We start from the raw sequence: 24,637 nt of genomic DNA on the forward strand, positions 1-24,637 counted from the left end.
GACAGAAAAAGCGACTTTGTTTTATACTATGTAGTGATTATAAGCAACTATTAACCACAGATATCACACGTACGTTTCCTATGACGATCAAAATATGACTAGGTATTCTAAATTCGCAATAATCAGCTATCTTGTCCCGAATATTTGTATAAGCCTCGCCCATATCACAAAATCGATGAATTCAGGGCTTGTCCCCTCTTGGTAATAAAGTAAATATAAAATATACAGACGAACATATACACGGTGTAACAAAAAGGGGGTATACATATCAAGTGCACGGTTTCTAGATAATATAACAAACGATACGGGAAGGGCTTTTTAAACTCATGTTTTCATGGAACGAAGTTATGAATTTTTCCAATATTTCATTATTTATTTTTCATTCGAATTAAAATTAGGTAGATAGGTACTAGGCGATCAGATTTACAGAAGAAATGTTTCGTAATTAGCGAGTGACCCCTGTAGTGCTGTGACACGTTTGTATGTTATAAAATCAAGACCATACGACAGCAAGTATTTGGTACAATTTTTTTTTAAACGTATTTTGATCTGAAACTTTGTGTAGAGATTCTATTCAACTTGTATTCTTCAGTGCTTCTTGATGTATATGGGTATTTTGTTACACGCTGTATATTGTGTTTATTTTTTGATAAAAACTGCACTGTGCCTTAGTAACAGACATGATGGCGTATTATTCAGTGGAAGCGTGTTGCGATTTTTATACAAATAAATATGTACTGTAAGTAAATGGGTTTAGGAATCAAATTTGAACTAATAGGGTTCCTAAACAAAGTACTGTTGTTTCTGAGATCGAATGCTATGCGAATTTTGACTTTATGTGTGTTGGATTAGGGTTTCAATTGGATTGGAATGTCCTGTTTCTTTTATAGATGCAATTATTTGTTATATTTAAAACTAAATAAAGCTCACCACCAAAGGAGTTATTTGTTTATAATGTCATGCCTTTTTATCAACGAAGGGGTAGGCAGAGGTGTACATTACGGCGTCCCATGTAATAGGGGGTATGCCTAATGCCATAATATACTGGTCACATTCCAGACTCCGTACTACTACGCATTTACTCCAGTTTATCCATGATCATGGCGCTTGCAATAATGCCGAAATATCGAAAACTCATAAAAAAAAAATGAAAAACATGGTAAATATCCCGTTTTAAGTTCCAAGTATAGTGCCACTGAGAAATTTTCGAAAATCCGAAAAAAAAGCCCAGTAATACTTCCCGAGGCCCAGACCTCTTGTCCGGCAGTCGCACTTGCGACCACTCGACCAACGAGGCAGTCTAAAGGAGTTACTGACCAATTATTAATGCCAATTAATTTCTTGGTTCCCTTTCGATTAGTGAATATAATAAACAAATGAGGCTAGGTCATTACTAGTATTATTATGACGTTAACGATAGTGATTTATTGCGCCAGTGTTGCTCTTTAACGATTATCGATATCGATGTTTTTTTGAATTGTAACGGAATTTTTCCTTGAGGCTATTATTGTTACTTATTAGAATAAAAAGGAGAATTGATGTTTGTTTGTTTGTTACACATATTATGTAGTTATTACAAAGGGTAATAACTATTTAGAATAACTCTTTTTAAGGGAATTTTCCAAGAGTGCTGTTTTTTGAAGAAGTAAAATCATCAAATCAGTTCTTTGACCTTGAGTGAGGCGAGAGAGTGTCAGACTCATTCTGACTAAACACTACCGTATACATTTTTTATGGTATAGGCCAGTAAACGTGCAGTCGGATTACCTGATGATAAGCAATCACTGTCGCCCATGGACACCCGAAACACCAGAGGTATTACAAGTGCGTTGCCGGCCTTTTGGGCGTTAGGAATGAAAGGATTTTTGGGGATTAGGAAGATTGGTTGGATTGCTGTTGGACTTACAAAACTAGTAGAGGTTTTCTCCATTCCTCCATAATGTACGTGGGTAAACCGTGGTTTTTAGTTAAGGAAGAGCGTGAGTTATTCAAGCATTTTTATACAGTATAATACCTCATACATTAGCTAAGTTTAGTTTATTACAAATTGTCGATATTGAAACAGTTCATTATTGCTTTTATTTCACTCAAAATAGGGATAATGACGGGGTATGAAAATAAAAAATAAGTTCGTCAGTTAGATAAAGAAAAAATATTAGACACGTATTTTTTTTATTTTGTCATATAATATAAAAATACTTAGATAAAATCAATCAAAGTTTAGGAGTGGGAGCAAATGCATCATTTCTACGTACAAAAAGTACCTAAAAGTGACGTCACGCGATATTTCAAATCGATATATCTTCGAAAGTATTTGTTTCCGTAACAAAATAAAAAATACGTGTCTAACATTTTAAAACAATCTACAAGACGGACATTAAAATTAAAATTAGTCATCTACTCTATTGCAACACAGCCAAACCCAAATACGGAAGCTAGTATTCCTTTATAGATAGGAAATTAACGAGATCCCTGACATATTTTTTAATTGACCTTAGGGGTCGGGAATGACTATTTTTGTCACGATAGGGTGTGAGTTTTGACGCCTCATATCTCTGAGGTTAATGATTACTGCGGTTTTTTGCAATGACCCCGAATCAACAACGCGGTTTGAGTTTATGAATGCCCTTGGGACAAAACCGTTATATTTGAAACGCGGAAGTTTTAGAGGTTATTGACAGTTTCATAACAATTTTGACTTTGATATTGATTTTTATTTTATTTTAACGTTCGTGAGATATACTAAATTAATTATTATGTTATCGGCTTACACACGTAACTGTTTGACAAGGAACTCGACTAGTTTCACATACACACGACGCGTCGTGTGTCGCGGAATGCTGCTCATGAATATGAGCTTTTAGCATGGCTTGAAACTAGTCGAGTTCCTCGTCAAACAGTTACGTGAGTAAGCCGATAACATAATAATTGATTTTTATTTGTTTTGTGGGACATGTGAGCTTAATATAGAAATGTGTAGCTGAGTAATTATAAATTTAACGAGGCCTTTACCCAGCTATAGGTCTGATAAAAAAAACTGCGTTTTATTATAATACACTAGCTGTTGTTACTCGCGACGTCATGTGTAAGTGTGATAATCCTTAGGGAGGATCATTCCTCTTTCTAACTTAGATTAGGAATATAACTTAGGTAAGGAAGAGGGAGGATTCTCCAACCAGACCAGGTGATTATGCCTGGAGGGCTGTTGTCCATATTAAATAGCGCGTAAACTTTTATTGCGCGACGTCATCAGTTTGATATTTATCATGTTGATGACTTGATCACCTATGATGTGGGTCACCAAAAATCTCTCTACTTATAATCCACAATTCACTAACACCTACAAAACAATTCTATCGATAAACATTCCACCAAACTATCGATAGCACCCCATCCCTAAATAAATAGCTAATTAGTTTAAGACATTTTGGTGTTAACATCAGACGGCCCGACGCCCAGTAGATACAAGATATATAAACTACATATACATACATATATATGTATGAACAACACTGATCCCATTTCTCTAAGACGTAGTTCTTTAAATTCATATCTGTTGACATACAATTATTTACAAATTACTCTCTCTTATCTTAATATACCTACGAGTTTGTTTATACATGCAACAATTAAGTTTTTTATGTAATTAGTTTAGTAACTATGATTTAGTTGAGAGGAATTTCTTGTATGTTTTATATGAAACTAGCAAACCCGGTGAACTCCATTTCGCTACCAATGAATTTCCCTGTTTTCCTAGTTTTCACTTGATTTTTTTCTGAATCCTTTGCTATAAACCTCACGGAGCCCGAGACCTTTCCAAAGACTAATAATACGTCAGGAAGATCTTCTGCCAGCAGCATAGTTGGATAAAAAGTAACCTATGTGTTAATCTAGCCCTATTTCAAATTACATCCCGATCCCTTTAGCCGTTTGGACGTGATTGAGTAACAAATATACACACAAACTTTCGCATTTATAATATTACATATAATAAAATGATTATCAAGGTAGAGGTGAATCAACTTTATGTTTTAATATTATCTGTACATATTAAATTTAAGAATAATGAAGATTATATGAGTATTGATATTATGAAATATACAGCGTGTAACAAAATACCCATATACATCAAGAAGCACTGAAGAATACAGGTTGAATAGAATCTCTACACAAAGTTTTAGCTCAAAATAAGTTTAAAAAAATTGGTACCAAGTACTTGGTGTCGCATGGTTCTTGATTTTAAATCATACAAACGTATCACAACACTACAGGGGTCACTCGCTAATATTACGAAATATTTCTTCTGTCAATCTGATCGCCTAGTACCTGTATCTACTTAATTTTGATGTAGGTTCCGCACTCTCATGCAAGAGAAGGCGTCTTAAACCTCCGGACAACATTTTCACATGTTTTAGTCTATGTTATTATCTGTACAGTTAAAATCTCCCAATTGAATGCAGTGCCAACAATTTCTATGAGCAATTAGCCTACATACGGGAGATGAGTCAGTTTTTGCTACATAGATAACAACTGGATGTTTTGTCACTTTAGTATTAAATGGTAATATGGAAAAATACTCCATCTATACTTAATATTATAAAGCTGAAGAGTTTGTTTGTTTGTTTGTTTGAACGCGCTAATCTCCGGAACTACTGATTCGATTAGAATAATTCTTTTTGTGTTGGATAGCGCATTTATCGAGGAAGGTTATAGGCTATAAAACATCACGCTACTATCAATAGGAACCGAGCAGAGCGGGTAAAACCGCGCGGAAGCAGCTAGTTATAAATATTATTATTGTATTGAGAGTAGAGAGGATTACATTTGTTGCCACGCCTACTATTTCTTCAAGGATTGGCCGCAAAAAGCTTTAAACAGAGAGGAGTGGAAGGAGGGTAGCGGGGCCTTTGTCCTGCAGTGGGACGATCATGGCTGAAATCTAAATCCAAATCTACTCTTCTAGCGGGTGTCATGAGAGTAAAAGTCATTGGTTTATTCATTTAAGTGGGGTTTGATTACAACCTAATTTAAGTTGATCCTAAAATTTAATTCATTTGAGCACCCGTTAAATATTTTAGAGACGATTCAGTATTCGGGCTTAAGAATCTGATATTCTTTGTAACCTCACACAAGGCGGGAGGAAACAGGGGGTGTTTCCTCCCGCCTAAACCTAAACGAACAAAAGTCACCTTGACTTATCAATTTTGTGGTCTTACAATTAAACCAAGAACCCAAAGAAACACACTCGATGAGGACAATCCATGCAGGGTCAAAGTACGCGAAACTATGTAGTATGTATGAAAGGAAACTGCCGCTGAATGGAATTGAATCATCAGTCCTTTGCTATAGGGAAGAGACGCCCACTGGTTTTATAGGGATCTACCAGTGTTTAGGAATTCCCTTGATCCGTGCCAATCTATACTAATATTATAAAGCTGAAGAGTTTGTTTGTTTGATTGTTTGTTTGTTTGAACGCGCTAATCTCCAGAACTACTGGTCCGATTTGAATAATACGCCTATTTTTGTGTTGAATAGTGCATTTATCGAGGCTATAGGCTATAAAACATCACGCTATGACTAATAGGAGCCAAGCAGAGCGGGTGAAACCGCGCGGAAGTAGCTAGTATAATAATATTATTCCTCGCAATAGGTTACATCAATATAATATCAATGTTTATAAAATTCTTCCTTTCTACTTTTATAAAGTCGGCTGCGCGAAGCTTGTATCGTTTGTCGTGCATTGAATACTAGTATGAGCCTCTAGCGTGGTTATGATATAGTAGGGCGATAAACGAGGAAACGGTTCACCTGGTGATAAGCAATCGGCCACAGGACAAAATGATGGACAATCAGGGGAATTACTAACATGTAGATGGTGGTTTTCTACCACGGATGTGCTACGCTACGTTGCAGTGGATGCGTTTGGCATCCATAATTAATGACATTCATTGGTACACATTGCTTAGCTCTGACGGAAAAGGGAAACAGCTAAGCTATGTATTTATATGGAAAGATGCGTGTTATGGATGGCTTCCCTATTATCGATACATCGCATACTCGAGCTGTGCATCTTCCTCGCACAGTTACATAGCTTAGTATCAGTGGAAACGGTCACATAGTTTCACAGCTTCGTAGCATAGCTACATAGCACATCTCTGGTGGAAAAGCACCCTTCAACTGCTTGAACACAAGCGTCTATTTCAAAATATTCAAATTCGAACCGTTGCGTTAAGTTTATAAGGTTATGTCATATTAAAGATAAATTACATTTCACAGCTGTTTTATTAATACATAGAGCAAGATAAGGAAGTTAGGTACCTAAACTGTTATCAAACAACTTGGTTAAACAAAGAATGGCTGTGACATCATCGGTTTAGTAATTCTACTAATTATTATTATTAACATCACGTGTCTAACATGCTCTTTTGATATGTTGAACCTGATATGTGAATCTGATAGGAGATATACGATTTGTATTGCTAATGAATTTTATGATAAAGTGTCTGTGTTTCAAGATTTCGAAGCTACACTTTGGAACGAGCACCTAGCTTCACTGCCATACAGACTGACGGACAATTCAATTTGACGTTTCAAAAGTGCCTAATTTAGGATTAATTGAAATAAATGCTTTGACTTTTTGACTTTTGATAGGAGATATAAGATTTGTAATGCTAATGAAGTTTATGATAAAGAGTTCGTGTTTCAAGTGAGGGAGGAAAACCATCCAATGAGTTTTCCGGGTCAGAGCCCATTCGTCCCCTAAAATTCGTCCCCCAGCATAAAAGTTGTAGATTCGGCCCCTATATAGGTGCCCATTGGTCTCCTTGTAGGGGACCAATTAATATTTTAATTAAAAATATTATTTTTAAGGTACCCATTCGTCCCCTCTAATAAATATACAATATAAGTTAAAGATTCGGCACCTATTCAGGTGTCTATTGGTACCCTGAGATAAAATTAGCTATATTTTACATAAGAAACGGTTAACATAGTACACTTGTGAACAGTTTATTATCGGAATTAATTTAATAAATCATAACATTTTTTTGATTATTAAAAAAAAACATAACCTTCCTTCTGGCGCAGTCGAGTAAAAAGAGCTATGATGAATGATAATCCGTCATGATAATAATAATTATATAACCTGTCGATAGGTTAAAATAACGGGTTACGAATAGATAAGGTGTTTAAAATTGGTAAGTACTTACTCTCCAGAAAAAATAAATATTCTTCAGGGGACGAATGGGCCCCTCAAAAGTTGCAGGGGACGAGTGGGCACAGGGTGCGAATCTTAGGGGACGAATGGGCTCTGACCCAGTTTTCCTGCCTCGGGCGAGGATAGAGGGAGTGTCAGACTCTTACTGACTAAAAACCACCCTGTCCCTACTTCTGCTATTCGAGCCGGAGCTTTGGTAAACCCTCTAGAAGCGAACGTGAAGCGTGCGGTGACACGCGAATTCAACGCGATGCGGTGTGACGCGGCGGCTATGTCTTACGTAAATGTATGTGAATCGTTTCGTTTTGTTTCTGTTTCCGAGATTATAAACAAAAACGTGACGGCCCCGCGTTCAGTTCGCGCGACAATATCAAGCCATTGATTATTTCAAGCCGCGCCACCGCCTTAATAGATTTTGGAAGCCATGTTCATTCGCGATTCGCGTCCAATTACGCAAGACGTCGCGTGAGACTTTTGCTACTGCTATGCAGCATGAAGGCAAACATCTTGAGGCTTTTTTAATGGGATAGAGCGGCAAAAGCAGGATGACCTGATGGTAAAGCAATTTGTGCCGCTCATGGACACCCGAACCGAGGTTACAATTGTGTACCGGCCTTTGGGATTTGGGCATGGCATAAAAGGGGTCACACAACGAAACACAAGGTATGTTTCACGTCGGGGGTTAAGAATTAAAGGGTTGTTGAGAATTTGGTGATTGGGAAGATTGGGGAGGTAATTGGGCGACTAGTAACCTCATTACAGTGAAACAGCGCAAGCGTTGTTTCAATCGGTCTGTGAGGGTGGCATCACTCCAGTCGAGCCGACCCATTTGTGCAGAAGCATGGCTATTCTACATATAAAACTTGAAATTATAAAGTATTGATTAAAAATAAAGTGTCATGGCAGCGGTTAAACGTAGGCGTTTTATCTTAAAAAACGGATGCAGTGATAAGCAAAAAGTATTATAAACGAACCGAGGGGGAATTAAATTCCTTCTGGTCATTATATGGATAATTTGATAAGCATTCGTTGATATTTTACCCAAGTTTTAGTTATACATCAGTTATTATTAGCGCCATGATCACGGATAAACAGTTTATCCGTAATCATGGCGCTTGCTACAGTGTCGAAATATCGGAAACTCATAAATAATGAAAAACATGGTAAATATCCCGTTTCAATTCTAGTGTTAGAACCATGTCAGTTTAAAAACTTGAACTATGAGCTTCCTTTACATTAGAGGCTCCACGCTTAAAAGGCAGATTTTTTTGAGGGGCGTAAATCTCCCATTACGTTTTTGTGCCTTGGGCGAGGCGACAGGGTGTGTCAGACCCTTACTGACTAAAAACCACTTCATTCCTACTACTGTTTTTCGAGCCAGAGAGCCGCGGTAAACTCGCTAAGTAGTCTGCAGCTCCGGATCAGACATCAGCCCTACTGAACCTCATCTGTGGATTAAAAGGCAGTTTGAATATCGCATTTCAAAGATCAGTTTGAGCTTGTGCCCGATTTCTGACAATATATAGCCCTTTAGTCGGTTCAAACGACACCCATGGGAACAGATAGGGTAGTGACAAATATAGGTAAATATTCTGCTGTATAAATAAAGTAAAAAAATTAAACTATCCATCAACTAACAAAGCTTTTACTACAAACAATCCCATAAAACAACAAATCCCATAGCGACTGCGCACTATAAACTTGGCGACCGCAAACCCGTGCTAAAAATAGAGCGAAAATTATTCACCATGAGTCATTGTGGTTGGGGAATGGCGATCAATCACGATAAGAGTCCACTCCCTGTTAAACCATGAGGTTTGGCTACTGTAAAGGTCAGACCGCGCCTAGAAAAAGCGCTTGAAGTTTGAATAGATAGGCTTTTGTTAAGAGTTATTTTGGGACTTGGGAGCCTATTCAATGGGGTAGCGGGGTTTAACGAGCCCTAGATATTTAATGGGGGATAGGAAGGCTAACGTGCTGATTACCTGATGGTTAGTAATCAGTGTCGCTTATAAAGGTTTTCTTTAACACCAGTATCCTTAGTACGAGTTTGCTTTGCGTTCAACAAAAACAAAATGAGAGCGCGTTAGGTGTTCTGATTGATTGGTTTATTCGAGCCGGCAAATCAGAGCGCTGAACGCGCATAAGAGTTAACACAGTTAGATTTATTCTCTTTGTTTTGCTTGTACAACAAAACTGTGTAATGAGTTGTCGTCGGCGGTATTTCCGAACCAATACGACGTCCAAACCCTCAAGAACAGAGCGTATTCCTTTTTAAAGGTCAACACAGGCAGTGTTTACAAACTATTAATAAATAAAATGGAGTGTCTGTTTGTAATATTGAAACAACCACTTTACATACACCAAAATAATATTTTTTCACAATTTTTGTTTGTCTGTCTGTCAGTTTGTTCCGGCTAATCTCTGAAATGGCCGGACCGATTTTGACGGAACTTTAAATGACTGACAGCTGACGTACTACAGCTTAACTTAGGCTACTTTAATTTAGGAAAAAAATATTCTATTACGTATCTTATTCATAAAACGCAGCCGTGCGCATCAACTAGTTTCAAATAATCTTAAGTCCTCCATTTACCTTTATAAAACGTCATCACAACAAACACATTTTTTTCTTTCATCCGCCATATTTACTTAGGTATTACCCACCCATTCATCACGTACACACAATTATCTTTTTAACTACAGAGCAAACTCCTGCGCATGTCGTTACGGATCATTCCTAAATGCGTAATATATAACAATATATACAAAAGATAAGGTATATAAGATAACAGCTCAACGTAAGAATGGAAACCTGCATGTTTGTGTATTGATATGCAAAAATGAACTTTAATGTAATAGATATAGGGTTGATGGACAAGGTTAGGAGCGTTGTCGTTTGATGACGTCACTCTTACAGTAATTGTTTATGAAACATAGGCCTCTTCTAAGAATTTTCTTAGGAATAATGTCGGTCAATACCTGGCGTATTGGTGCCAATGTTGGTTGTAATGTGTGTTACTAAAAATGCACCTTATTATTGTTTAGGTAAAGTAGATATTTGTATGCTATTATGATTCGTTACCAATATAGCTAAAAGTGTTGATGATATGTACTTCAGTATGAAGCTTTTAACTGAGTCACCAATTAACAGTTTAGACATACATACATAACTTCACGCCGTGAAACTCGTCGTAAATGGAGATACTTATGTATAGAGACCATATTGGCGATATATTAAAGAAAAACCAAGTTAAAAGTACCCTTAACAGTTTAATTTACTTAAAAAATCCAATTGCGTTATTAGTCAAATGATCGCAAGCAAAAATGCTAAGCATAAAACCTCATGGACGTCAAAAATCAAGCCGAGACAATGGAATTGAGGCGAAACTATGTATTCATCTGCCGAAGAACACGGGATAGTATGACATAGAGTTCAAAAGACTCTGTTTTTACTCACTAGTGAGAGAAAGCACCAGGGGTTTTTAGTCAGGAACTACATATTTCTGAAGTAGAGAGTCTCACAACCGACTCAGGCGAAATAAAAAAAAAACATTTCGAAGTAAAAAAAGGACATTGAAATTCCGTAGTAACTAACAATTGAAACAAATAATAACTATCGCGACGTGCACGCTGCTCATGATGAAGAGTCCCTCTGTGACTCGAAACTATTATCTTTTCTCCATTAATTTATGTGAGTAAACCGTGATTTTTAGTAAAAATCATTTTAAGGCCTTTTCAAATGGAACATTTTTATAACATTTATCATCCTACAAAGAAGTCAAATGCGTGTTTACTTTGCGCAACGCAACATGAAAAAACATAATTTTACGATCAAAAAACTAAAGTATACTTAATTACCTTTAAAAGAATCCATTCATTCAGCCGAGTAGCCTTGATAATTTATTAACACTGATTACACACAAATAATCAGGCAATCACACTCAAAAAACGTTTTTATCTAAACACTGAAATCACTGTTTCATACAATATTATTCGATAACACTGAAAAATCACTGAAATTGTTAAATAAAACTTTCCAAAACTGTATTTCTTTCACATTATCACTGAAAATCACTTTTTCAACTAAAACAGTTCACAATCAGATCAAAACATAAATTCTTTTGTTAATAAACAAAACAAATTCAATTAGACAAAGAACTAAAAATCACATGTTTTAACCCAATTAAAGAAGGGTAGTTCGAAATTATGATCACTCTCACTTTTTTCGCAACTACCTACATTTTTTTCGACACGGTATATTTGTAATTTAACCGATTTTAAAAAAAGGGTAGTGCGATGTTATTCGGACGGGCACTGGTAGTGAACTAGCGGACCGTTGAGCAGCATGCGGCAATACTTAGAGTGGGCTTACATGGCGGTGTGTCGCAAACTTTTGCAAACCATTTTATTTCGTGTCATGGTCAAAGGTTTCGTTTCTAATGGGAGTTTATGAGAGATATTTTTTTCGGAAATGGCGTTAAATCTTTAATTAGGTCTGGTATTTGGCAACAGTTATTTATCTGACGACAATCAAATCTTTTAAGTTTATCATCTCTATGCAAGAAGAGTCATCCGGAGTTACGGACTACCTAGCGGGTTTACCGGGGCTCCGGCTCGAAGGGCAGGAGTAGGAACGGGGTGGTTTTTAGTCAGTAAGAGTCTGACACTCCCTCTTGCCTCGAGAGAAGTCATTTAATGATTTCCCCCATTACAAAAATAACCAATCCTAAACTACACTTAAGTAAATCAGAAACCGCCTTTGAAGTTATTCCAACTTAAATTATTGTTCCCATTTCACTTTTTTATTACTTCTCCCACCTTAGGCGACGCGAAAGAGAGTATTAGACTCCTACTGAATAAAAACCACCCTGTAACTACTCCTGCTTTTTGAACCGGAGCCCAGGTAACCCGCTAGGTAATCTGCAGTAGGCTACTCCAATTTAAGGGGTAGTTCCGATACGACTGGCATGTAAACCACCCACAATCTCATTCCGTGATTCGCGTCCACGTGAGTCACAGATAATAAGTATTACACAACTGCTACGGTTGTGTGCGTCCATTAAGCACACAAGTGGAAAGATTTATTCACGTTATCTCTGTTGGTATTAAAAGTCATTATTAGGAGCAGAGGCTGCCGATTGCTGGAATGTGTGATTGATTAATTAGTGTGGAAAGCTTCTAAGTCGTAAAACTAACAAGTTGTGGTATTCATATTAGGTTAGAAAGAGAGCCATGCTTCGGCACGAACGAGCCGGTTCGACCGTGATACCACGGCCTCACAGAAAACCGACGTGGAACAACGCTTTCGTTGTATGAGTGAGGTTACCGGAGGCCCAATTACCCCCTTCCCAATCCCCGATTTTTTTTTCTTTGAAAAACGTTGCCCCACATTAGGATTTTCTCCTGTGTCGTGGGTGCGTTTACAAACATACAATTTCACATGCACATGACACCCAGACCCGAAACAACAATTTGTGGATCACACAAAGAGTTGCTCCGTGCGGGAATCGAACCCGCTACCCGTTGCACGGCAGCCAGTTGCCCAGCCACCGCGCCAACCGTGCAGTCAAATTCCCCAACAACCCTTAAATTGCTAACCGGCAATGCACTTATAACGCGCATATCTGGTGTTTCGGGTGTCCATTGGCGGCGGCGATTGCTAATCATCAAGTGATCCGTCTGCTCGTTTACCAGCTTACCTATACCATAAAACACCACCGCTGGAGACACTCCAGGCGTCAGGGATCATGACGATCTCCGGCCACCATCACTGCGGGTCTGCAGACGGCGAGCAAGGTTAACTCGCCGCCAGACTAGAACTAGACCCGCGTAAGGCGAGTCGCGTTAAGAGCCAGACTATCACAGAAGTATCACGAATGCATTACTGATCATGAAATAGACTTAATTGCGCCATCATTCTTATAGTGCCCTTTTCCTTGAAAAACGATGAGCGTAGACTGAACAGAATGTCTTGAGTAATTCAACACGACGTATGACGTATAAAACATAAGTAGAGGCCAAAAGTAGCGTTTAAACTTACTTCGTTGTGTGAGTGAGGTTACCGGAGGCCCGATTCCCCCCTTCCCAATCTTCCCAATCCCCGATTACCCAACAACCCTTAAATTCCTAACCCCAAAAAAAGCAACGCACTTGTAACGCCTCTGGTGTTCCATAAAAAAAAAACTTACAAGGTCAAAGTAAGGACATTGCCAAAAATTGGATTTCTTTGGTTACCTATTTAGCACGCATGGCAAATGGCTTTATAATAGTCTCGCCTACCCGTACATCGGACTAATAACAGAAATAGCAAATGAAATGTGGGTTTATTACTAGCAACCCACCTTTATGAGGAAAACAAGACGCCATATGAAAGATTTATTTGAGCTAACAAATATGCAATGTTGATAAAAATCACGGTTTACTCACGTAAATTAATGGAGAAAAGCTCTACCAGTTTCGAGTCACAGAAGGACTTCATCATGAGCGACGTGGGCAGACGCGGCGATATCGGGCAGCCTACTCATTCTCTCAGTCAGTAAACAGTGATTTTTTGTTAATTTAATATGTCACACGATAGTTAATAAAATGAAGTTTTTAATTATGGCAAATGAGCAGACCGAACCCTCGATGGATGATCCCATGGACATCCGCAACACTAGAAAAACTGGAGTTTCTTGCTCGTTCTTCTCCATAGGAATCTACACTTTGGAACGAGCAAATAGCTTCACTAGAGGACTGACCGACAGACAGACGTTATTAATATTATTATATTTGCTTCGACGTTCAAAAGTGCCTTCCTGGTCTAATTGAAATAAATAATTTTGACTTTGAGAAGTCTTTCAGGCACGAGTAAATTACCAATAAGAGTAGCTTAGTTAAGTCAGAATTTGCAAAAAATATGGCTTGTTCAGAAGCACTGTTTAGACAGAGGTCAAGAACCGCTAAGACGATGATTAATCATTAAAGTCACCTTACCTAAGCTAGAGTCTAGAATGATAGCTAGCTAGAAGGATAATTTTAACTGACAGGAAATACTAAGTATCAATTATGAATACCGACCGATGTTATGACATTGTGTAGAAACATATACGACAATTGTTATAGGTAATTAAATGCCCAAAACTGACAATTAATGTGTCTACTGATTGGAGTCATGCCTTAAAGAAATCGATGCATGACCTTGAACTCCCTGCTGAGGTCTTCCGGTTACAGTATGACGTTCCTCAAGAATGGAGAAGATAGGTTTTTTAAGGGTCGGCAAGGCGCATGGTAATGCCCCAAGTGTTGCAAGCGTTCATAGGCCACGGTAACTACTTACCATCAGGTGGACCGTGTGTTTTTTTGCCATCGTCGTGGTATAAAAAAGACCTCAGTAGTGATATTCTAGAAGAAAAGATGATTAGGGGATAATGCTGCTTTAATTAAATCAGGCTGACGACTACTAACAAGTACCCTTAGTACGAGTTTAGTTTACCCTTAGCCGAACGCGCTCTCGTTTCGATTATTTTAAACCCAAAGCAAACTCATACTAGTGGTAAAGAAACTTTTTCTTAGGTATATGCGATAAGGCGACAAACGAGCAGATGGAGAAGCAATCAGCGCCGTTCTTGGACAACTGCAACACCAGAGGAGTTACAAGTACGTTGTAGGTTTCTTGGAGATAGCGAAGGATCTCCGGTAACCTCACTTCCACGACTACACACAACGCTGGAGGCCAAATTACCCCCCTTCCCAATCTTCTCAAGCCCGATTCCCCAACAACTCTTAAATTCGTAACCCCTAAAAGGCCGGTAACACACTTGTAATGCCTCTGGTGTTTCAGGTGTCCATGATCCGATGGCTCGTTTACCGGCTTATCGCTTAAAAAACGCAGGCTTTGTTTCACGCCGGTTTTCTATGAGGCCGTTGTATCACTCCAGTCGAGCCTGCTCCTTCATACCGAAGCATGGCTCTCCCACGTGTAAGTAGAGTAATAGTTAACTCTCAGTACATTTCTCGCATACCATACAAAACAGTTTCCTCCAATGACGTCATAGAAACGTAAGCATTCGTTCAAAGTCTAAACCACAGTTTATTTTCAACTGTACACACTACACATGAAGCTATACAAAACCAATTTATTATGGTCTCTCTTTCTATACTAATATTATAAAGCTGAAGAGTTTGTTTGTTTGAACGCGCTAATCTCCGAAACTACTGGTCCGATTTGAATAATTGATTTTGTGTTGAATAGTGCATTTATCGAGGAAGGCTATAGGCTATAAAACATCACGCTATGACCAATAGGAGCCAAGCAGAGTGGGTGAAACCGCGCGGAAGTAGCTAGTTCTATGATATTTCTCTACATTTGACGGTCAGTTTATATTGGTTTAACATAGCAAGACTAATAGCCGTTTTCCGGTTTGGCAATATGATTGCATGACGTAAAACATTGTTATATTTAACCGTTTTATATAAGAGTTTAAAATGAGGACTTTTGAGCAATTTTTACGTTATGAGACTAAAAACGTAAGTGGCGCCATCTAGTCTCTTGATTAAGTTTTTGTCGATGAAGAAGTTAAATTGGATATTATGGAATAGATGGCAGGAAATGATTTGAAGGGCGAAAATCACAATGTTCTTCCCGTTTTGGGTGAGGTGACAGAGAGTGTCAGACTGTTACTGACTAAACACCACCCTGTTCCTACTCCTGCTTTGAGCCGGAGCCACAGTAACCCGTTAGGTTGTCCACAGCTCCGGTTCGGGCACCAGCCATACTGGGCTCCATTTATGAAGGTATGTACCCTTAGTATGAGTTTTTAGAGAGCGCGTTCTGGGCTGTGATTGTTTGGCTTATCCGAGCCGGCCAATCAGAGCGCTGAACGCGCTTTCATTTCGATTACTTTAAACGTAAAGCACACTCATACTAAAGGTAAGCGTCCACAGGCCCGCATCGTACGCATTCCGTATGACGTCATCAATACGCATCGCATGTAGGCATTGCCGATGATGCGGTCCGTACGATGCGGATCAGCGGACGCAGTTGTATGAGTTTCTATACAAGACAAACTAAAATCCGTTGCGTGCGATGCGTATGATGCGGGCCTGTGGACGCTTACCTTAAGGGTACTGATGGCTCTTTGAGGCAACTTGACATTCTTTTAAAGAATAGAAAAATCCCAGCAATTACCCTAAGAATCAACAATAATTGATTGTATTTGTAATTTAAATCAATATAGCCAATATTTCATAACAAACTATGTCTAATTAAAACCATTATCTTAATTAGTTTAAAGCAATTAAATCAAATCAATGCCAACACTTTTATCTTTACTTGTACTCTCTTGTCCTTGTCTAATGACAACAAAAACTATGTCTATCTCACTCGCACGGTACAATTAAAGTAATTTGAACTTTATATTAAGTGCGTGAGAGTTGATTGTGCAATGTATGTCTTGTATAAATGTCATTGTGGTTGATTTTGAGCTCTATATTTGAGATTTTAGAGTGTATTTTAGAGTGAAGATGATAGTTTGAGATGAGTAATTGTTTCAAAACATTGTGATAATTAGTTGATAATTGAATCACGGCTTTAAGGTTATGGGTGTAAGCAGAAGTTGTGGTATTGTTCTAATTATGACCAATATTTCCTTATACCCAGTTTCAAATACCTATCTACCTGTAGCTTTACCTAATAGAGATACAATGGACTGTACAGTTGGCACAGTGGCTAGAGAAACGCCTGCCGCGGAAAGTGTACAACTCTTTGTGTGATCCATAAATTGTGGTTTCGTCTGGGTTCATGTAATGTGAACTTGTATGCTTATAAATCCACGAGGCAGGAGAAAATTCTAGTGCGGGGTAGCGTCGGAAAAAAGTGCATTTATTGAGGAGGTTATAGGTATACTATAACGCTACGACCAATAGGAGCAGAGCAGAGCGTGAAACTGGGGGGGGGTATGCTTAACTGGAATATGATTTAATACATCAATAGGTAAGTGCTTATAAATTGACAGCAATTTTTTTCTTAAGACCAACTTATACTTGTTTCTTTCTTCTCACCACTTGGAGAGACAGAAATCATAAAAGAAAATATTTGTCTGTGAATGCAGAGTTGTGTGTGTAATTAATTAAAAGTTCATATAAATGATCACTTACCATCAGATGACCAGTCTACTCGTTCGCACCCTATTCCATAAAAAAACTAACGCCATCTATCCTTTCACGCTTGTACTAACGACAGTGAAAGCTTGCACAATAGCCTAATAGTTCTAACAGTCGCCGCTAGAAAGCGCTAGTGGTACTAACGTTTTAGAACATTTAATAGGTTAGGTAATAATAATATAATTTTATGATCACTTTCCTAGATAGGTATTTTAACTGCTTATCAGCAATGAGTGTTCAGTGTTTTATGACTAGTTTTTTAAACGCAAAACTATTGAACTCGCGTGCAATTTTCTTATATTTAGGATATACTTTTTTTAATAGCAATTTGCTTATGTACGAGTCTTTTTTACTACCACATAAAACTACTTACATAAAGGTCAGTGGGTGAAATGATAACTATTATAAACGCCGCTATGCAATGTAGCACGTCTTTTAACCGACTTCAAAAAAAGGAGGTTCTCAGTTTGAATGTTTGCGTGTTGTTATCTGCGCGTTTGGCTGGACCGATTTTGATGCGTTTATGCAGACTTAGAAGAAGATTTTAGGGATAGTTATTGCCTGAATGAAATAAAGGCCGCAAAAAATATTAAAGGGCCTTCGATATCTTATAATACTAGGTATTGGTTTATGATTAAACCTATAAAGGAGACTGATTTAAAAGGAAGAGCTCTTTCAACCAAAATAGATAAACAAAATATAAAATACTCACATTTTCCCTGTCCAAATCCAGTTGCGTATCCCTTTTCGGCAATGTAAAGCTGATTCCCATATCTGCCTTATTCTTGTACCTCCGATGATCAGTATGATACTTCCCAGGGTTCCTCAAGAACTCTCCATTCAAATTTTCTATAGACTTCCCAGTTTTAAACTTCGAAACCAGAATCGGCTTCGGTTTAATCGGAGTCGGCTTTTTTTGCTCCAACATCGGAAAGCCATTTTCGAAATTCTGGCGCAGTTTTGCGAAATCCGTTTTTGGAGGGTTCTGGACTGTTTCTGCGGTTTCTATGGTGGGTTTTGGGGATAGTAGTGCGATTTCTGGAGTCGGTGGTCTCATCATTGGTTCGTATGGGATGTCGTAGATTTTCGAGTCCTGGAACAAAGAAAGGGGTGGTTTTAGAATTATGTAACACAAATGAGCATACAGATCACCTGATGGTAAGCGGTTTATGCCACTTGCAACACCAGAAAGACAAGCTAGACGTTCTTTGCCAACTTCAAAATAAAGATAAAATTTTGTCGATGAGATTGAAATTCGTATGGCAGGCTGGCGTCATTTTATTATTGCAAAAGATGACAGCGTACAGGATCTCTCGAAATTTAATTTTTATAACAATATTTTTTTTTATGGCCAATTTTGACCTAAACTTTTGGCCAAATGAAAAACGAATATACCCTCTGTTATAGATGTCTATTGGTTATGGGATTTGGATGAAAGTTACCCCAGTGGGTCAAAAAACCCGAATATACCCGATATCCAGAATTGTTCTAAAATCTCCTGGTACTACGTTCTACCCAAAGGGAGTAAATAGAAATGACAAGATATCTCATTAGATATTTATATTTATAACTATGAAAAACAACCGTACGAACCAAACTTCCTTTAGTATAAATCATACCGGAAACAATTTAAAGCTCGCAAATACCGTATAACACGACTTTCACGGTAGCAGACAGACGGACAAGATTCAAAAAGTCATCAGAACTAATAGGATGTTATTAGTTTACAATGGCACACTCTCGCTAGTCTGTCTGTCTGTCACACGAACAATACTTAGAAAGTTTCGAAGATTTTTGGTGTCAAGGCAATTATTGGATGTGTGTGTAAAGAATTTTGTCGCGGTTTTGGTACTGACATGTAAGAATTAAAGGTTCGGTGAAGATATGGAAAGATGTGTAGCAGAGTTTATGATTTTATTGTAATCAGTAGCAGCGCAACAATCGCCGCGTCGTGTGTCGCGGAATGCTGCTCATGAGTATGAGCCTCTAGCATGGCTTGAAACTAGTTGAGTTTCTCGTCAAACAGTTACGTGAGTAAGCCGATAACATAATAATTAACAGAGTTCTTGATGTTTTTTATGGTATAAGCCGGTAAACGAGCAGACGGATCACCTGATTGTAAGCAATCGCCGCCACACATGGACACCTGAAACACCAGAGGCGTTACAAGTCTGTTGCAACGCCATAGCATATTGGGTTGTTGGGGAATGGGGGTTTGGGAAGAGGGGTAATTGGGCCTCCGGTAATATCACTCACACAACGAAACAATGTAAGAGTAAAGAATTTTGTCTCGACTAGATGTGAAATGAGTCATTTAAAAAATACCAACAGTTATTTAACTATGTTGAAATTAGAAAAAATGGTGATAAAAATTCAATAAATCGATTTATAAAAAATTGATGAAGTGCAATATTAGTATTTAAACAATGCAATAAAAAAACAGGTATGTTATTTAGTATTGTCCTCTTCTAAAGACCGAGCCAAATAACATTAATCTTATAGTATTTTTATAGTGAGGTAAGGTATTATAGCTATCAGGCACAAATGAATTTATTTTAGTAAATAGGCTTCAAAATAGGACTCTTACATGACAATACTTTAAGAAATTCTAGATTACGATATGCTAAGTAACAGTTCTTAGTCCAATTGAATGTATATAGGTCCTATCCTATTACATGAAGCATGACCATGATCACACATGCGATGTATCGATAGTAGAGAAGCCATCCATAGCACGCATCTTTCCACATAAAAACATAGCTTATCTGAGTCCATTTCCACCAATGCTAAGCTATGTGTACCAATGAATATGATTGGTGGAAGCCAAACGCATCCACAGCAACGTAGCATAGTTGGTACATATTGGTAGAAGAGCACTGTAAGATTTACAATAAAACTGTACGTATTTAATTCACATTACCGACCTACCACTATAAAGAAGAAACGACACAAGACATAACACATTAATATAATGTCATGTTACATAAATCCTCTTTAAATCTATATTTAAATAGACAGACAGTCGTATTCATTAACATATTTATGATGATAGGATGAGTAACGACGTATTTAAAAGGAAGTACTATCGACGAATAGGATAGATGACTAATGTCCGTCTTGTAGATTTATTTTAATACATTAGACACGTATTTTTTTTATTGTCTTACGGAAACAAATACTTTCGAAGATATATCGATTTGAAATATCGTGTGACGTCACTTCTAGGTACGTTTTATACTCGAGGAGCCATCAGACCACCACAAATGAGGTGCAGTAGGGCTGATCCCTGATCCGGAGCTGTGGACTGCGTAGCGAGTTACCGGGGCTCCAGATCGAAAAGCAGGAGTAGGAACGGGGTGGTTTTTAGTCAGTAAGAGTCTGACACTCCCTCTCACCTCGCCCAAGGAAGAAGAAATCATTAGATGATATTCCACCCTCAAAAAAAAAACTTCTTTTGTTCCAACCTCGGCTCCAAGTGCAATCCCTTGGGTAGCTGATACTACGTACTAAGGAGTAACTTAGAATACTTTTATTAGTCACAAAAATATCCGTAATCCACGCGAACGAAACCCTCAAGGATTATCTATAGATACTAATATTATAAAGCTGAAGAGTTTGTTTGTTTGTTTGAACGCGGTAATCTCCAGAACTACTTGTCCGATTTGAATAATTCATTTGTGTTGGATAGCGCATTTATCGAGGAAGGTTATAGGCTATAAAACATCACACTGTGACCAATAGGAACCGAGTAGAGGTGAAACCGCACGGAAGTAGCTAGTTCTTTATAAAAAGACAGAGACAGCACGATATTTAAGTAACTACAACATAACATTGAGTTCCACCGAGTATAGTCTTCGGGATGTAACTTGGCAATTTTTTTTTAAAATAATAAGAAAGTTCCGCCAATCGCACAGGGATTGATCCTCACAAGCATCGTGCGCAGACGCGGCGACGTTGCGCTGACTATTATACGTCCGCGTCCGCGTAGTTTTAGTTAATAAAGTAATTTTCTTATTAAAAATTTAAAAAACCCCCGACATAAAAACTTAATTTCCCTTTAAAAAGTAAAAAATAATAAAAGAAACTTAATCTTAAAGTACCTAAGAATGTACTAATAATTCTAAAAAAAAATACGTCGCGTTGGGGGACCGCTCCTAATTATTTCTTACTTATCTACGATTTGTTCATAAGTATCACATGCTTGGTGTTTATTAAAGTAAATTGATGTTTAAGTACTTAACTATAACGCAGAAAATAGAAATATAGCGGCGCGGGCGGCGGTGTGCAGTCCGTAAGAATGCGGTCCCCCAACGTGACGTATTTTTTTTTAGAATTATTAGTACATTCTTAGGTACTTTAAGATTAAGTTTCTTTTATTATTTTTTACTTTTTAAAGGGAAATTAAGTTTTTATGTCGGGGGTTTTTTAAATTTTTAATTTAGGGCGGCTTGCGCAACATTTGGTCTAAACAGAATTTAGTTAAATGTGTTTATCTTGCTAAATATGTTTAACCTAAATACAATTAAAAATCTCTTGCTCATGTCCGTATGGATGGTAATTTAACTAATCATAGTTAGAGAGTCGGTAATGCAGTTTCATGCGTTCCTTTTTACACTTTCGTGCGTTGTAGATTTGACTTAGAGCAAAATTGTTGCATTTCTTAAAACAAAAATGCGTAATATGGACCGACGAACTTTCAACTGACACATCAAGTCAACCGAGCTGTCACACATTGTGCTGTTGTGATTTGTGAATTGTTCTCGTGATATTTTTTATTGATTAATAATTATTTTAGTTGAGTCATAATTACCATGGCAAAAAAAGTGTTTCTTCTAGGGCCCGGGGGCCTAATTTTACAAAAGAAGAACAGATTTCACTGATTGCAGCGATGGAACCATACACCCATATTATTGAGTGCAAAAAGACTGACCAAATAAAACAGAGTGAAAAGCAAAATGACTAGGTCAAAATAGCTATTATTTATTGAATATCCATTAATAAAAGTACATTTCCTTACTTGTTGCTAGTTTTTATTTATTACTATTTATTGAATTATTACTATTTATCCATTAATACATATATATATCGTCACGCCTTTAAGCCACACATTATGTTTACACCCAATTTTCCCAATTTATGTTGTAAATCCCATATAATGGAGGGTGTGCCTATTGCCTTATACAGGGCACATTTCCGAACTCCGTGCCACTGCTGAGAAACTTTCGAAAAACGGAAAAACCCCAGTAATACTTAGCTCGACCCGGGAGTCGCACTTGCAACCACTCGGCCAACGAGGCAGTCCATATCCATTAATAAAAGTACATTTCCTTACTTGTTGCTGGTTTTTAAATGTGGGGCTATTTGCTGTAACAAAGATATAGTGGTTTCTTTCGTTAGACGATACCTGAAGATTTTGTGGTTCGAATACATTCCAAATAAGTCTGCTCTCTCTAACAATTCCCTCGGTCTATTAATATATTCTATAATAATCGCCTCATCGTCGTCAGAATACAATTCCCACAAATCCATCTTACAAACTTCCTACCGACCTCTTTACAATATTTTATAAAATAATAGTAAAATGTCTATAACCTACATAAATATGATGACGCGTGATTGGTACTAAACGTATTTAGCGAAGCTAAATAGCCATCTTTGGGTATTTAACTTTGACAGTTCGTTAAACGTGATTAGTGCCTAAATTTTTGTTGTGCAAGACGCTAAATGTAATTAGTAGACTAAATGCGTTTACGTCACTCTTAAACTGTATTTAGCGACGATGCGCAAGCCGCCCTTAATTTTTTATTTTACACTTTTTATAGGTAGGTTTGTTAGGCTTGGCAGGTTAGGTTGAGTTAGGCTTAGCATATTACATATACCTACTATAATTTCGATTCTTGTTAAGGTAAAGATTACATCTAAGGTCAAGCTCGTTCACTTTTATTTATTTTTTTGACTTATTAATTACTAGTTTTTGTTTCTATAAGTAGGCTAAAGATTACATTGGTGCAAGATTTTTTGTTTATAATAAAACGTTAAATTGAAAATTTTATGTTTTTGTTATTAAATTTTTAATTTTATTTTTATTTTTTTAATTATTTATTTAATTTTTTATTTTTGGTAATACGAAAAAATAATATCTTTCAATATCTTCTTTCAGTGCGGTTTAATTTGAGACCCCATCCCAGTATATTTGCAGACCTTCGGCTACTCTCCCCACTTTCATCGCCCATAACTTTAAAACGGCTCAACCGATTTTCATCAAACATGTCTAAGAACACTCGCACATAAGTCCCCTTTCATACGAAAAAAACTAAATTGAAATCACTGCATCCGTTCGGGAGTTATGATGCCACAGACAGACAGACAGACAGACAGACACGTCAAACTTATAACACCCCTCTTTTTGCGTCGGGGGTTAAAAAAAAAATATAACAAAATATTGCCAAGTTATCTGCTAACGTTTATATTCGGGCGTTAAAGTCGAAATAAAATCAACCTATGTCACCGACATGTAGGTCGATTGTACCATACACACGGTGATAAGAAAACAAAACACGCTCGGACCGCTTGACACGCATTCTAGCACGCATTGTCATAGGCATAGCATAGGCAAAGTGGGTTTAGCACCGCTAGTGTTAAAGGATTGAGATTATAACATTTAGAAATAGTTATAACAAATGGTAAATAGTGGGTGTACAATGTATAGCGGCATTGCCGTAATGTGCACCTCTGCCTACCTCTCCGGGGATAAAATGGCGTGATGTTGTACAAATAGTTAAAAAACATAAGGTCACATCACACATCACATCAACAGCCTATAAGTGACCACTGCTGACCAAAGGGATCTTCACACGGAGAAGGTTTGAGTATTAATCACCACGCTTGCTCAATGCGGGTTGGCGATTTCAAACTTATAATTAGAAAGTATACGCGAACCACCTTCAAAAAGTTAAGGGGCGAACCTCAATTTTTTAAGTCGGGTAATATACCTATATCCTTCTCCAAGTATGATAAATACTAGCCGAAAACTGCATCAAAAATCGTTGCTAAGGGCGAGATAATCGCGCCCAAACATGCATACATTATGAGTGTAGGAGAGCCATGCTTCGGCACAAATGGGCCGGCTCGACCGGAGTGATACAACGGCCTCACAGAAAACGGACGTAGAACAACGCTTGCGTTGTAAATTATTTAAATCGGTACAGTGGTTTAGGCATAAAGAAGTTACTAGATTTTCACCCACGACTCGACTCCTATTGGTCATAGCGTGAT

At 37.6% G+C, this 24,637-nt stretch overlaps 1 protein-coding gene across 1 annotated transcript in view; it reads right to left on the bottom strand.

Annotated features, from left to right (window-relative positions):
- LOC118280486 (uncharacterized) overlaps positions 1-24,637 on the bottom strand; it is an 85,473-nt gene that overhangs the window by 17,137 nt on the left and 43,699 nt on the right. The window contains exon 2 of the mRNA XM_050701839.1: positions 18,075-18,455. Coding sequence (XP_050557796.1) covers positions 18,075-18,455 — 381 coding nt within the window. The remainder of the gene's footprint in view (positions 1-18,074; positions 18,456-24,637) is intronic.

Source organism: Spodoptera frugiperda, chromosome 21 (assembly GCF_023101765.2).
Source record: "Spodoptera frugiperda isolate SF20-4 chromosome 21, AGI-APGP_CSIRO_Sfru_2.0, whole genome shotgun sequence".
Taxonomy (NCBI): domain Eukaryota; kingdom Metazoa; phylum Arthropoda; class Insecta; order Lepidoptera; family Noctuidae; genus Spodoptera; species Spodoptera frugiperda.